Source organism: Paramormyrops kingsleyae, chromosome 6 (genome assembly GCF_048594095.1).
Source record: "Paramormyrops kingsleyae isolate MSU_618 chromosome 6, PKINGS_0.4, whole genome shotgun sequence".
Classification (NCBI taxonomy): Eukaryota; Metazoa; Chordata; class Actinopteri; order Osteoglossiformes; family Mormyridae; genus Paramormyrops; species Paramormyrops kingsleyae.
Window position 1 is genome coordinate 5851313 of NC_132802.1, and position 16848 is coordinate 5868160.

Genomic DNA, 16848 nt, shown 5'->3' on the forward strand with positions numbered 1-16848 from the left:
TCTCCGTTCTGACAATACTGGCCTGTCTTTTCCCAAGGGGCCGTGACCGGAGAGTTTTCTTGCCCTTAATGGCTTCCAGATGTTTAATTGGTTGTGTTTTTGCCTCTTTACCCTGGGTGAGGCTGCCGTTTATCGGCCGGTCAGGTAAACATCTGGTCATGCACCGAGTGGGACCACATTTTCAGCCTGACCAGATGCCCAAGACAAGCCTGTTTTATCCTTTGATAAATGCTGCAGTTCACATCTTATCCCGATACATTTACTGCTGACATTTCAAGAAGAAAATAAATAATAAATAGCACATTGAACTGTTAAAGCAGCTCGACTTTTGCAGCCATCCGTCGTTTGAGGAACTTCCACTTGTGACACCTCTGCACCCGCTCACTGCGCTCACCCATAAATGACAAGCGATCACACTTTCGCGTCAGACCATGATTGCTCAGCATAGACAGTCGTGTGTGTGTGTGTGTGTGTGGGGGAGAGGGAGAGAGACGGAGAGTGAGAGAACTTGCTTCTTAACATTCTGAAGTGTTGTTGTAGAATTTTAAATGTAAAATTATGTTTCTGATCGACTCAGTTTTAAACTTTTCGAATAATTATTTTGTCTCTCACCAGCCCAATAGCCAAGCGGCTCACTGGGATTCTCCCCAGTCTCCCAACTGGCCACCCCAGGGCTGCATCTGGTCATGACCCTGGTTGATTTCCAAATTGTTATGCACCTTAGGGCTTGTGCTATATGCTCACTGGCTGCCTCAGGTCAATGGTTTTTATTTCCTGCAGTTTGAGGTTTGTGTTCCTGTTGGTCTGCTTTGTAGCACTGACTCCTCCTCCAGTGCTCTGTGGTTTCACTGGCTTTCAGTGTAGTGGTTTCACTTGGAAATCGTGCTCATTGTGGAAACGATTGAGTCTTCATTTTCAGTTTTCCCTCATAGTGTTGAGTATTTTTATGTTTGGATTTCTGATGAACATTAATGACGCTTTTAACGCTGTGGTGCGAACTGAGAAGCCAGTTTGATGGGAGATGTTGATTGGGCCCAGCTTGAACGTTGTGTTTTTGATGGAAAATTTTACATGCACGAGTGGCTTTTAAAGCTCTTCAGTGATGTTAGACATTCTGAGAATCCCTGAAATGACCCCTAGCTAAAGCTGGTGATCTTCAGCACCACCTGTCCAGGCTTGGTAGTCGCATCAATATGTGGTATTGGGTCAGCTGATCCATAAATCTGTCCTAGCAAGGGACATGTTCTACCTCCTGACCAGCAGAGGGTGCTCTGGGTTCAGGCTGCATAGTGAACTAAGCACAGATGTTCATTCTCTGAGTAGTAACCACACTGCAGTAAATTATGATGCGATGTACAGAAACTGTAGACACGCTCTTAAATCTCACACAAATTGCTCCCGAGTGAAGCGCATTGACCTTGAGGGAAAGCGTTGCTGCTCTCGCATCGCCGATGCTCCTGACCTTACAGTCCATGGGAAGAAAGGAGGGGGGTGCCCCTGAAGTGTCTCGGGCAACAGAAAAGGATGATAGTGCCCTTGTTTTTTTTTTTTTTTTTTTAAATTTTATTGCCGTCTCCAGCGAGTGTGGGTGGGAAAGCCACTTTTAGCTTAGTGTTCTGAAAAAGCCGTTCAGGACGTAAGCTTGGTGGTGTGACAGTATTCCGGTATTTTAGAAATCGTGAATGTACTGTTTTTAATATCATGAAAGATGCAGATGCTCGTCTTTCTGTTAAACTGCTATACTGGTGAGAGAGAAGGTGACCTGCCAGTGGTAGCAATAGCACAGGATTGGTAAAAGAAAAATAGTGACATCCGTGCCGTTCGTTCAGTTTTCATTCTACATTGAGAATATTTGTGAACATTGTGTGTGAATGAAGTTACCTGAAACAGAAGTTACTGATGGAGTCTTTCCCAAATTCTCTTGTGTTTATTCACACTACGGTTGGTAGCTTGGTTAAGAGTCATGTCAATAAATGAAGGGTGATATTTTTAACAGTTTCCCTAGGGCCTGACTCCTACACTAATGAGTCCAATTAAGCTATCTCTGATTCTGGAGATTACAGTAGCCCTCATGATTTATAATATATATTTAAAAATCTTCATATACCATATATTGCGGAGGAAGTGTGCAGTAGGTTTAACTGTATGGAAAACATAGATACCCCCCCCCCCAAACTTATCAAGACCCCTTGCTCATTTGGCTATTGATTTGACCCCTTGAGTATTTGGCAGCTGTAGATGTTTGACTTTGACTTCTGGATCATGGTTGTCCTGTTTGAGCAGAGTCTTGCACCCGAATTTGGTCTTTTAGAGGAAGGTTTCCTGTCTGCTTTACTGAGAGGTTTGGCTGGGAAGCATGGGGCAGCAATGTGAGTGGGAACGGCGAAGGACGACACGTCAAGTGCGGCGCTGGCCGACAGCAAATGGCATGACGGAGGCAGAATGGGAATGTTTTTTTATTTTTGTGGCCAAAGAAGCAGCGCAGATACACAGATCACTTTACATGTCGAAATAGGGCGTTTATTGGTTTTAATAATTTAAAACATAGTGGGGTATCTGAATGACCTGCTCATTGTGTATGTTGATCAGAGTAGTCCTTATTTTTGTAGGTTGTCCTTGTGTTTAAGCTTAAAAGCTGAAAGCCCGACCAGTAACAGAATTGCCAGTGTGACACGATCATTACTGATTGACCTGCTGAGGCCAAATGATGCATTGAGTTACTCTGCCAGAGTGATCACCCATTTCTACAGCCTGACGCTTTGTTCAAGGGTACGACATCAGAATTGTGGTGAAAAATGAATCCTGTAATATTGGTCCTACTGAAATGCACGATGTTGTTTTTGAGGTGTTCCATGCTCCTTTATTAGATTAGATCCAGCACTGCACAAAGTACAACACATCGAAATCCAGTGTTGCATCTAATCTGGAAGTGCAAAATAGTTTAAAAACCGGGAACCGGAGATATTTAAATGACAGGCCCATCTTGGTGACGGTGAATCTACAGTACCTGATGCCTACAGTGTCACCGATGGACTTGGCTGATGGTGTTTAGTTGCGCTCTGGGTCGTCTGCTCAGTGTGTGAGCATTACAGATGGTCAGTGTGTGATGGAGGGAAAACTGTCAGTCTCATTCCCTTTAAACTCGAGCTGAAAGTCCGTCTTGTCGGGCTCCATGCTTTCATCTGATACGCTGTCCTGGTGCTGTTTGAAGACAGAAAAGCTTGTTTTTAAAAGGCGATGTAGATGGGTGGGAATCTTCTTCACTTCTGTACAACTGTTCATCTTCCAACTGCTGTGGATCACAGTATTAACACTCTCGCACACTTTGGCCAATTTAGAAGCACCAGTCTACCTAGCTTTGTATCTCGAGAGTGGTAGTGAAAATCAAACCCCCAGCTCCGAAGGTGTGTGCCCACAGCGCCACCTACTGAGCCACCATGTGTGTTTTTTTTTGTTTTGTTTAATTTTTAATTTTTATTTTTTAAACCAATGACCGTTCTCTATCCTTGTCTAACAGGCACATTCGAGGGAGGAGAATTGTGTTTGAAATAGAATCCATAAGTCAGGAACGTTGGCAGGATTGTGAGAGCTCAGCGTGTTTGACCAGACTTCACACCGAGCGGCTAAATGTACGTCTTTATACCGCGGTAAGTGGCACCTTTTAGCGGAACGGCGTGGATGCGGGCCGAGTGGCCCTCCGTCGTGCTCGGCGGCGAATCCCGAAGAGGCCATCGAATGCTGGCCCAGCAACCTTGAGCGTTTCTGCTGTGAGATTGCAGGGGCTGGATCCGGTGTCCCGCTGGTTTCCAGGAATGGCTTCCATTTAGCTCACGACTCACTCACAGCGCGTGACATCTACTGGGCAATTAGAGGAGGAGGCTGAGTGAATAGCAGCATGCCCTGTGCCCTTTGAGAGTCGGCATGAGGGCTGCCTTCACAAAACCCTTTGTTACCACACATCCCCATTCTTCTTTTCGGATTAGTACAAATATATGACCCTTATGAGAATAAAGGCCACCAGATTTGAATGTTATATTGGCGCCCCTGATTTGTGACCTGTGGCTGGCAGCACAGGTATGCAGATAATGTCCCCACCCAAGTGTGTGATTGATCTTGTCAGGAAATGATGCCCCCCCCCCCCCCCCCACAGAGTCTGATCAAAGGACTTGCCGGAATATGAGACTGCGGGGGTCTTCAGTAGTGAAACCCTTAAATTAAGCCTCTGGTGTCATCTTGTCAGTCTACATCAGCTCTGTAAACTGACAGTGTTCTCAGAACATGTGCTCCCCAAAGCTGATGGAACTCTGCACTTTTTACCAGCCCTGTTTATGAACCTGCCTTCCCACCAGCATTAGCCACCTTATCCAGTGAACACTGCCCAACACTGCACCTTTCCCTACATCTGTGCCATATAACCACCTTAACCAGTGAACACTGCACCTTTCCCTACATCTGTGCCATATAACCACCTTAACCAGTGAACACTGCACCTTTCCCTACATCTGTGCCATATAACCACCTTAACCAGTGAACACTGCACCTTTCCCTACATCTGTGCCATATAACCACCTTAACCAGTGAACACTGCACCTTTCCCTACATCTGTCATATCTATCATATTTACTGTTTCGACAGTAGCCACTGTATCTGATTTGTGTGGGTACCCCCAGCTCCTCTGTCACTGTATGTACATTATGTATTTTTCTAAGCCATTATTCTGCTTTCCCCCCTCCCTTGTGTTACATTTGTCTTACTTACGGTCTCTGCACTGTATTTATATATGTATACTGCACCGCAGTGCTGGGCAACGTTATTTCATGGCACCGTTTGCTGTGATTATATATAGATGGCATGACAATGAAGACCCACTCAATTCTTCATATATCTCATGTGATAGAATATGAAAGAGAAATTGTGAGATGTATATTGTTGGCTGGGAGGGCAGTGGGGTATCCTCACTCCTGGGGGGTGAATTCCTGCCCTGGCTCAATCTGGCTTGAGTTTGGGTGTCATGCAATGGACTGCAATCCCACCCAAGGTGCCCCCCCCCTCGTTCTATGTGCTTTCTGTGATTAGGGGTCCCTCTCAGATTTTTGCATTTAACATACTCCGGAAGGAACCCGCTGGCTAATTGTATTCGCACTGCATACCCTGACTTGCTGTAAATCCTCAGTAATGTGCATCCCCTCCCTGGGCTGTGCAGTGACTCATAACATGCTGACGTGCTGCTGCCCTGTAACTCCATTGGTATGGGATCGAAATCTAAAGGTAAACTGTTCAGGAGAACTGATGACTCTAAGCAAGGGTCTCCACATTCTGGTCCTGGGGGGGGGGGCAGTCTGTAACACAGTTTGCCGATTTTCCTAATGAAACACACCTTATTCAGCTCGTGTGTTTGGAAATTTGCAAACTGTCCCCCAGCTGCCAGGTACTGGGGAACCCTGCTCTAAGATTCTGTGTGTGTGTGTGTGTGTGTGTGTGTGTGTGTGTGTGTGTGTGTGTGTGTTTGCATAGATCACACTTGGGGACCGTAATGTACCCAAAGTGTGGTAAAACCTGACACTTTCTTGTTCCTGGGGACCGTTTTTCAGGTCCTCACTTGAATAACCCATTTTTAAAATAAAAATCTGACTGCAATCAAAAAACAAGAAATGCCTAAAGTCTTGTATTTTGTTTGGTTCCTTATGATTAAGGTTAGGGCTGGGTAGGGGTTAAGGTCGTCATGATTAGAGTTTGTCCCATAGGTACTCCAATGTGCATCTATCCGTCCGGAACCATAACACGTTTGTGATCCCATGTATACGCTCAGTGTCACCTGCAATCCTGACTGGATAAGAAGCTGGTGATATTCAATGGACAGACTGACGCCACAGATGCTGAGGGGAATTTCCTAAAGAATGACTGAGGGGCTTTCAGGTTTTTAAAAGTAAAATGTCACCGTTTAGGGGTTTGTTCATAAAATGTTATAACCATTTAAAATATTACAAACTCATAGACTGAATATAAATTCATCATTTGCTGGAAGAAACACATTAACAGTCTTTGTAAGGATGTCACCTCACCTTCAAGTGTGACTGTCGTTGCTGAATGTTATGGCGAAGTGATGGCTTCCTGTCAGTGTCACACGTTCTTCTCCATAAAACTGCAGTAGAGATGATGGAAATCCTTTTACTGGCTTGAAGCTCTGCTTGTGATCCAGAGGCTGCAGATTCAAACTGCTGGAGATGCTATCTGTGTCTGGTTATGCTGCTCAGGGGGATGTTATGCTGTATATGTGGATAATCATGCTGACCAAATAATTCAACACTGCGATGTACGGTACCAGTGAAACGTTTGGACACACCTACTCATAGAAAGGTTTGTTCGTACTATTCATTACATTTCAGAATAATTATTGAAACACCAACACTATAAAACAGAATGAAATTATGCACGGACTAATGAAATATTAAACGAGAAAATGATGAATTGTTGGGGGAGGGGTAGTTCTGTGGGTTGGGATTCGGAAGGTTTTTGGTTCAAGTCCCTGGGTTGGCAGAGTGATCCCACCATTGGGCCCTTGAGTAAGGCTCTTTAACCCCAATTGCTGCAGGGGACTGGCTGACCTTACTTTCTCCTCTATGCCAGTTTCATGAGGTCTCCTGAGATGCTTTTCCAGCTGTCCTGAAGAGGTCCCACATACCTGTATACAGGGGCGTTGCTAGAGATTTTGGGCCCCATGAAAGCATATCATATTAGGCCCCCCAGTCCAAACCAATCCAGTTATTTTCCTAATTTTTTAGGGCCCCTGTCACTCAGGGGCCCTTGGAATCGTCCTAGCTTTCCTCCCCCTTACGGCGCCCCTGCCTGTATATGCTGAGCACTCATTGGCTGTTTTTCCTTCACGTTCTGGTCAAACTCCTCCAAAACCATTTCTGCTGTGTTTTTAAGGTCAGGTGGCCAGGTCATGTGATGTGACCACTCTATCACTCTCCGTTGTAGGCGGCTTGGCAAGTCCAATATTTTGACTGGTATTGTACCTTCCTGGCTCCTGCCCCGGGAACGGTTCTGCTGTTGTATTCTCAGTCAAGGTGTTAAGGTAAATCTGAATTGCCATATTAAAAATACCCAGCCTTGCTTATATAAAATATTGGTAGCTCATAGCCTGTGCTACCTTGAATTGACTTGACTGACCCCGTGATGGATAGATAGCTCTGGGGAAAATAGATGGACTGATGGGTGAGTAAATGATGGCTGAGAATTTCCTGGTGGACTGTTAGCAGTTTTTTAATATAATGAGCATCAGTCAGAGCCCCACCTCACTCCATAACTTAGCATAATAGGCCAAGCAGAAAGGGTGGGGGGGGTTCCAGAAGAATTAATTTCAGAGACTGGGTAAAAATCTTATGGATTGAGAGAGAATGGGGGGACTGTGAGCGCCAAGCATAGACAGCTCGTGGGGGGAGCAGCGATGCTTGGTGTCGAGGTTCCATTCTGACGGCCCCCCCTCCCTTCCCTGTCCCCGCAGCAGTGCAGTCCCTGAACAGCCTCAATGACCAGATTGCCCATTTCATGGTGAACGGGCCCAAGGCCCTGGACAACGAGGACGACGCCTTCCTGCCCAGCGAGAAGGAGACCCTAAAGAAGTCCATGACCTTGATGAGACACCTGCTGATGGATGCCCAGGTACTGATGATTTACTTGCGGTAAACTGGGGGCAGAACCATACTGGTGTCTAACGATCACATACGAGTCGGCATTCAGGCACTACGGAGCGTGTGCACAGCTGGCCACGTCTGGACTGCAGTTAGGCTTTAGTTTAAACTGCATTCATATTCCTGCCCTGGTATCCTTTATAACAGGGGTGTCAAAGTCCAGTCCTGGGGGGCCGGAGCCCTGCACATTATTGGGTTTCCCCTCATTTAAAACACCTGATTCAACTCCATGTGCTAATTTAGTATACAGATCATGAGCTGAATCATTTGTGGCGGAACAGGGAAAGAACTAAGCTACACAGGGCTCCGCCCCCCAGGACTGGAGTTTGACACCCCTGCTTTATAAGGTCTTAAGTTACATGCCGATTTTTTTTTCCTCTCTTGGACTCTTATGTTTTATACAATTTCCTTGTTTGAAATTCATTATCTTGCAGCATTTCTTTGCTGCATCATGAATAAACAAGGAAAATACAGTACTGTAAAAATTCATAAAAAAAAAAATATATAATCCCATACTGTTTAGGATGGCATTTTAAGGTCCTTTGGAGAGTTTGGTAAATTGTTTATTTTTGAGGGGTCTAGTATTTGTATATTTTGCTATATTAATATTGTGTGCGTTTTATTACTTTGCTGGGATTTTTGCATATTGGACGCAACCTTTTGCTGTGCTTTTGCGATTGACTGTGGGTGAACGTTGATTTATAGGGACGCTTTGTGTTAATCTGCTTTCCTGGGTCTGTTCAAGGTATTCTGGCCTGGTGACGGTTTGCAAATGGCCACAGAGTGGCGTCCGTGAATTTTCAGCCAACCGGTAGCTACTTAAATGAGCATTTATATTGACGTAGCCAACATTGCTGAGGTGACCTGACCTCGTAACGTACCGCGAGAAATGGCAGCAAAATCAAACTCAACAGTGTTACCATTTGCTAATGAAGTATTTCACAGTGCATTAGTTCATTAGCAGAAAGGTTGGCAGGTAATTGCAATTTAATTCTGGAAGTTTCATTTGTATGTGTATTTAATTTTCACCAGTTTTCCCCTCTCCCATGTTTACTGGCACAGGCTGAAAAACACACTTTATCTCAGCACACAGTACATGGTACAAGAACACTATTTCCTGATGACCATTATAGAAAATTAATGGTGGTGAATGCAAGAATAACACTCCTGTGAACTCGAAATGAAGCTCGGCGGATTCCTGCCAGTTTTACCCCCGTGTGATACAGGCCTGACATCAGCTCTAAGGCCTGCGTGATTCTCTGAAGGTGCTGTGGAGTGTCTGAGTTGAAGTCCATGCTGGTGGTATTTATTATTATTATTATTATTATTATTATTATTATTATTATTATTATTATTATTATTAATACTTGCTTTCAGAAATGTTTAATCTGTTTACTTCTGATGTGCTTGTGTACGTTTTTGGTTCTGCACAACAGATGTCTTTTTTTCTTTGGTCTTTGCCCTGTGAGAGAGAGAGAGAGATATTGTGGTGGGTGGGATCAGGCTCCACTGAAAACAGCCAGATAACTCCCCCCACCCCCCAATTCGGAAAGAAAAAATGGCTTTCTGGTCAGTGTTTTGCACAAGGAGGAGGTGTGTTCTATCGCTGGAAGCCTAGAGAGAATCCACTTGCACGTCGCAGGAGACGTGCGTGGACTATGAAGAGGCCCGGTCTGCCGGCATCCCCCCGGCCTCGTTAGAGCGTTGGCGCGCTCCGTGAACAGGTGGCCATCGCAGGCAAAGGGCGTCCCTGCTGGCCTTGGCACGCTCCTTTGCGTGTGTCTTTAGATTTTGGTCACCGCTAACCTGCTCTGGTTTTTCATCACCCTCACTTCATAAATATAGTTAAAACGTGGACATTAGAAGGGTGGGTGGCCAGGAGGACGTTTACAGCTTTTGTCTGTTCTCTAGCCCTGACTGAAAGTGGTGGGACACCCCCACCCCCAATGGTTTGTCCCAAATTGTATCTGAAGTGTTTTTCTGCGCACGACTGGCTCTTCCACTCTGTTGCTAAGAGAGGGGGGTTGGCATTTTTTTCTGTGACTTTGACAGTCCATGAAAGCATCCCCCTCCCCCACTATCCCTTACTGAACATTCATTCTTGTTCATGTAGGCCAGGGGTGGGCATTCTTATCCAGAAAGTGTGTACAGGGGTTTTTTCCGTAACTCCCTAATTAGATTACTAATTAGAGGACTGATTGGCTGAAGAGTTCTCACACCTGGGTTCGAACAGCTGACCTAAAGGTTATCCCAAAATACCTGCACACACACCGGCCCTTTGCAGATAAGAGGCCACCCCTGATGTAGGCTGTCATGTGTTTAATAGAGCACATTGACTTTTGAGTTTACAGACGCTAGAAGATGCTGCTTCAATCTATGACCTCAGATGCGATGGGGGAAGCATTTCCGTAACTGACTGCTTTCTGGATTCCTCTGTGGCTGTTTCAAATAAATCCCATTGCCAACATTTGGAAAGCACAGTTAATACTGAGATGGAAGCAGGTTTCCCAGAGAAGGTGCAGGGGCTCCAAGGACACATAGCTACTCATCCTCCCACCTGCATGACCTTATACCCTGTGAGCGGTCAAGCTTTTGAACGTAAGCCTGTTTCCACCACCAGGCCAGCCACCGGTGATGCTGCGCTTGCAGGCTTGGTTGAGGTCAAGTTTGCAGGTGTAGGACTTGCATACAGAAGTGCAAATTGGGAGGTGAGCAGGATGCTAAAAGGTTTTTTATGGGTTTGGAAGTATAGAAGACGTAGGAGAAGTGTAGCAGCACCAACAGATTTAAAGCATCCTGGATTAACAATCTATTCTGACGGTCTGTCCATTAAGAAATTCAGTTTTTAGAGAAACACTTGATGGGCAACAAAATGCTTGTTCTCTTCCTGTGGCCGACCGATTATTTACTTCCTTTTACTTGGTGGGCTGTGGAATTTCATTTTCAAACTACATGCATTAACTAACGACTTGCTATCATTATTCGTTGTGTACATTTTTTTTCTCCCTTTTAAGGTGTTGGGCACTGTTCTCTGATGCTGCATTTAGATGAGCTATGCAAAGTATGGCAACAAATCAGTATTGAATTTTTTGCTGTTTTTCTCTTAAATGTTCAGGGGCTCACGCTGCATCCCTGTAGCCATTTTTGTGTCCACAAATTAAAAAAAATAAAATAAAAAATACTTGCAGTCAAATGCCTACATTAGTTTGTGTAAGCTAACTAAACTAGTGGAAATTTACAGCCCACAAATAACATCTTTAGCGTTCTGTAATTTCCTCCATGTTATTAGTCCAGGTTCTCGATCAAAGCAGAAAGGTTTAATTAATAAGCAATTGCAATGAAAGATACTTTTACTGGCAGTCGGAGGGATTCTGATAGAAAGTGAAGAAATTCTGTTGTCAGTATATGGTGAGCAGTCATGGTTTTAGGGAGTTGTTCTTGGCTTCACACACACACACACACACACACACACACACACACACACACACACACACACACACACACACACACACACTGTTATGTCACTGCCTTTTTAGGCCAATCAAGGATGTTGGGCTGTCTCAGAATAATATCTTGACAGTAATATATCTTTCTATTCGATTGCTGCTGGGTAGAATCACACCCCAGTCTGGGTTTAAACATAAACCTTTTGTTTTGCTCAAGTCACACAGGCTAGCAAAAGGCACCAGAGGACAATAGTTGTGGCATCACTGTCTTCAGACAGGAAGCCATTTTCATGTCATTAGGGTGCTGTTATTTCATCGGCCGAAATATTTGAAAAGTACCGAAAGTCATTGAAACAAACATCTAATGGCTTGTTCTGTTCCGCGATCTAATGGAGCTTGTATTCCTTCAGACAGTCGTCTTCTTTCATGACATGAATTAGACCTTTTAGTCTGGGACCAAAACACATCATTAAGCCGAGCACAATTAAAGACCAAAAGGAGGGAATCGCTCTCATCGACGGGTGAACTTTGAGGCTGCAGAGGTGTCACAAGCAAATGAGCATGACCGCTTGGGGTTGTCAGGTCTTGTAAATACCGAGACGAATCATTCTCAGCTTTGGGCCATGGTATGATGCTGCAACGTGACATGAGATACCTTGGTGCCATGGTTACGTTCTGTGGGTGGGGGGCGCAGAGGCCCTGTTGCTAGACAGTTGAGTCCCGTTGAGCTTTGTTTTTATCACACGAGAAACAAAGAGCTGTTATGGCTTTTTTTGGTGTTTTGCTGGTCTGATGATATTTTGATAATTGGACGAATTAATCGTACCAAGTATGTATGACAACCCCTCAAAGTGCCAAACAAAACAAAGCTTTTCAACCTTTTGAACCTGCTGACCATTAAGAGTGGGGCAGATTCATTATTTCATTGCTTATAGTGGTCAGTAATAATAATAAAAAAAATTAATCCTCTAAAATGATGTGCAGTTTTGGTTTTTGGGCTAAATCTGCTCCCGTTGCTGTGAGGGATGATCTCATGAAGATGATCTGCCTTTTTTCTCTGTCTCGTTGACTGCCAAGTGCTATAAGTCCCATTGTAGTTAAGGAACAGACCTTGAACATGTGAGGAACTGATAATTGTACTTTGAGAAACAACCTAGAATGCTTTGGAACAGGTCTATAAATAAATGTGCAAGTCCCCATAAACTGAAGGGTCTGCAGGGACTTAATAATAGTGTAATTCTAGTATCGTTCCCTCTGATCGGAGTCCTTTTTTGATCCTTTGCTGGACCCAGCTGCTCTTCTGGGGGGACTTTTCACAGATTAATCAGTTCTGCCTGCCATGGGACCACTCTGTCCCTCCAAAGCAATGGCCTGAGTCTTCCTTCCTTCCTCCCCCCATGTGCCGTGGCAAAGCCACATGCTACCACGACGATGGGACAGCCCCCCAGTTCAGCTGGTTCCCCCCATGTGTCTTGGATCAGTCAGAGGAGCAGGCCTGTGGACCGTCTGGCTGAAACAGCACCGTCTGTCTGTCCCTGTAGGTGTTGCTGTAATAATCAAGGCTTTGCGTTCATAACCAACAGGGAATGAGCGGAGATGGATTACTACTTGTATCCGCAAGACCCAGATAATATCACAATCTGTTCAACGGCACGAAACCCGAAAGACGTCATTTCCAGTGTCGTTTTAATTGCTCTGAATGTTCTGACGATCACTCAACTCGAAGACCAATGACATGGCAGATACGGTTCAAGCTAATACACGGTACTGGCATATTGTTCTTCCCGAACTTGCTGAATTTGACCGGCGTTTCCAATGACAATTTTCACATGGTATCTGCCATTTGTAATGACTGTTGTGGGGGACAACATGTAAAATTTATTTCTGTGACTGCTGGGCAAACATTTATGGTGTCTTTTCCCAAGAGACCCAGACAGCTGTGCATATTGTAAGAGCATAATTGAAAAGGAGTTTCTGATATGGTTGCAATCCAGCATACACTAGAAAAATTAATTTTCTCTTACAAGGTCATATTACTGTTTTGAAACGGAAACAATCCTGCAGAAAATGATGAGATGGCATGAATACAACTTAATCTTCAACTTGTTAGAAGGATAATTTGTCGCGTTTAACGCTGTTGGGCGGCTCTGTTAATTTTAGCTGAGAACCATCCCGTGTCGACCGCAGGCCGCCTTGCCTTGATTGGTTTCCCATAAATCTCATTAGACTCCCTTGCCTGATCGCTGCCCAATTTCGATGATCTCTTCATGAAAACAAATACAATTACGGGGAGTAATTAAAGCAAACAGGATTTAAGTTGGGCGGGGGGGGGGGGGGGAGATTTGTGTGCTTCTGGTGTTTACACATAATCTCACACAGTATTAATCCCAGTGCCCATGTGATGCCCTGGGTAAGCTACACTACCCACCCCCCATGCCCCCTCCACTGGCAAACTGCCCAATTTTACTTTCTCTGATGCATAGCTGTACCTTAAGCTGTACGGGCCGGGTTGACGGTACAAGTGAGAAGGTGCCCTCTTCTGGTGATGCTGCTCTGATCTGCCTCTGTTAACACCCCCAGTTCATTTTGAACTCGCACAGAAGATTCGGACAGAGTTTGGACTCCCGGTGTGATTACAGTGTTCTCTGGTGCCCCTTTAGTCGATATCATCCACTCATGCGTTATTGGCTTATGAGTCGTGTTGTGGGGTCTGACCTGACGGCACAGCCTGCCTTTCTCCTAAACGTGGGTCCCGAACCTGTAAACACGGCTCACTGTCGCTGTCACCGAACGTCCCCGTCTTCAGCAATCTGCTCCCAGCAGGGAGCAATGAAAACAAACACGGTATGGTTGTGGATTATGATAGGCTGTCACTTTTAAGGTGCTTTCAATACTGCGCTCTGAGCAGTCTAACTCGCACAGCTGAAGAAAGCGTAATTCCCTGGTGATGTCTGGCTTTCAGATACGGGGGAAGGTGGAAAAAGCGGTTTGTGAGAATTGCCATCAGTGTCTGGTAATATTTCATGAACTTTGTGAGCTGGTACTGTGACTGATTCCTGGTTTGGAGTTATAACAGGAAAGGTTGTTTGTGGACTTTCATAACTTACTGGCAGTAGTTAGGAAGATTTTAAGTTTTCGTAGCAAAATTGGGGTTCAGACCAGATGCTGATGCTCCTCAATGTAGAGGGAAAAAAGTCTGCAATCCACGCAGTAGCCGACTCTAAGATCAGAGAATCACTGGCACCTGCAGGGAGTACTGTTGGATGTGTCTTGCGGACAAGCATGAAAGCTCTCTTCCTCAAGTTGTAGGAGGATGTTGGGCGATTTGAATTGGGGTGCAGTAACTTCTGGGGATCCTGAATGGCTGCCCCAAATGAGGAGGCAGCTGGACCTGCTCAGCGAGCTGTAATTAAAGATCTCCTGACGTTGTCACTGGGAAATAGCAGATGGCAGTCAGTCTGGCTTGTTAGGGGAACTGGAAGCGATTACGCTATCGATCAGCAGAAGGGCTCGTCGGCGAGGAAGGTAATCCCGCCTCCGCGGTGCTTCCTCCCCTCCGCCTCCCGCCGTACTGTCAGCGTTTGGGTTGGGGAGGGGGTCAACGAGGGCCTGCTGCTCTTTGGAACGTCCTATCTAGAGCCTGTGGCTTCCGGAAAGAGTGCGGAAATGTAGCCCCCGTGTGTCTCATGCTGTCAGCTTCAATGTAATAAAGAAGAATACAGGCTGAAGTGCGTCTTCCTGTGAATCACCATGGATACCGAAAGCGAGCCAATAGGGATGGCCGATCATACTCCATTATCGACTTCCTGCGCTATAACCGTCTCCATGGTTACGAAGATTCAATCAACTGAGTGTCAATCGGCCCTGGGTTCGACTATCACCTTCTAAGATGCAAAGTATAAGTGTGAGCTCACCCTACTCACCCTACTCTGAGTGACCAGATATGTAGATGATGAAAGCTCAGAGCCCTATAATAAATGTCTGATCAGTCTGTTCTGTAAACCTGTAATATTCTTAAGTTTCCTGTTTTTGAACACAGTGTCTGGTTAAGTTCCAACCAGTAAGTATAATGAGTACCTGGAATCACTGTCAGAAGTCGCCAACCCGAATTTGAGATATTCTGCCTGAAATACTAATGTGAATCTCTCAGGCTCCTGCAAGCTTGTCCATATTTTGCCATTGACGACACTTAAACTACTAAACTGCTGCAAATATTTGGCTATGCTGTTAATACACATAGATGTTTTACTTCCAGTTTGCTACAGGGAACTCTAATAGGGAGAGCTCGAGGTTATTTATTTTTTTTCTGAAAACTGCTTCAGGTTGATCTGAAATGAGTAATGAAGAAAACAGATAGGAGCAGATGTCATATGAAACCATACGGGTGGTGTGAGGAGATATTTACACAGCCTGACCAGCTCAGAACCTTGTGTTGCTAGGCAACTATCGTTTGACAGTTCTCCTGCAGAAATTCAAGCTTGTCAGAGTCTCCGTAATTATGTTTGTCCCCTTTATTGTTACTCTGCTGATATTAGTGCTTAATCGCATTCTGCCGCTGTTACTCTTTGATCATAAAACATCTGGCCTCTTTCAAGTATGTCACCTTTTTTTTTGTAATTTCCCTTTTGCTGTAATTGCAGTTTTATCCCTGTACGTAAGTAAACATACTGTAAGTGTGTTGTGTCAGGGATATTTGAGATTATTAGGGGTCTGTCCAGCCAAGTGCTTTTTTTTGTGTTTGTGTTTTAATAGAAACATTAATTCATTGATTGTTTTCTTGGTTGGTTGGTTGGTTGGTTGTTGGTTTGTTTTGCTAACTGCGTTTTTATGGAGCTATGAGTTACATGATGTTACGGAAAGCTTTTGCCAGGGGACTTCTGGGTAAAATGAGGAGAGGCCTGCAGGGCAACTGCCCCGAGATTGCTGGTAGTGGAGATCATGCCACTGGCTGTACAGATAGAAGGGTATCTTCTGTACTGGGAGGCGGTGAGACTAGGAAAGCAGGCCCCGATTTAACAGTCAAGGCACTTTGATGTGAAGAAGTTTTAAATCCTCACAATTAAACTTTCTCTGTTCGGAATCTTGCATCATCCACTGAAAATGTTGAGCTTGATTTTGCCAAGAGAACTCGGGGATTGCCGTGTTCACTGACATGGCACAGTTAGACACGAATACGTTGTCGGTGTACTTTTTAATTTTCTAAGAGAAAGTGAGGGTTTCGCTAAACTAATTGTTTGCCCCGTATGGCAAAACTCAGATGACTCATTATGCAGCGTGAACTTTGGCTGTACGTTGAATGTTTCTATTCGCCTGTAGCGATGCAGCACTGTTGCTCAATAATCTCCGTTTGAAGAACTCCATCATTCAGTGCATTACGAGGCAGCCATGGGAAACTGGAAACGCGCTTCCGCTTTGTGGAATGGAAGAGTACTCTAAATTGCCAACAAAATATGGGATGTGCATTGTTTCTAGTATTTTTGAACACTGGAATGCATGTATGTGGGTTTCTATGGCAACATGGGATATCACAAGGTATGCTGGATAGTGCTGGTGACCCCAGGTCACCAGTATCGCGTTCTAAATGCTGTGGTACACTTTGTGCTGGTGCAAGACCACCCCCCCCCCCCCCCGAACCCTCCTGCATTTCTCACCACTTTCTTGGTGTCGCTTTGAGAGGTGCCAACGTCACAGATCAAAGGCCTCGCCCT

At 45.0% G+C, this 16848-nt stretch overlaps 1 protein-coding gene across 6 annotated transcripts in view; it reads left to right on the forward strand.

Annotated features, from left to right (window-relative positions):
• Positions 1-16848, forward strand: part of kazna (kazrin, periplakin interacting protein a) — a 210442-nt gene that overhangs the window by 38159 nt on the left and 155435 nt on the right. For 4 of the 6 annotated variants that reach the window (XM_072713483.1, XM_023841537.2, XM_023841539.2 and 1 more), the window contains exon 2: positions 7508-7665. In XM_072713483.1, the coding sequence (XP_072569584.1) occupies positions 7508-7665 (158 nt within the window). The remainder of the gene's footprint in view (positions 1-7507; positions 7666-16848) is intronic. The other 2 variants (XM_072713484.1, XM_023841538.2) reach the window with 1 other exon arrangement.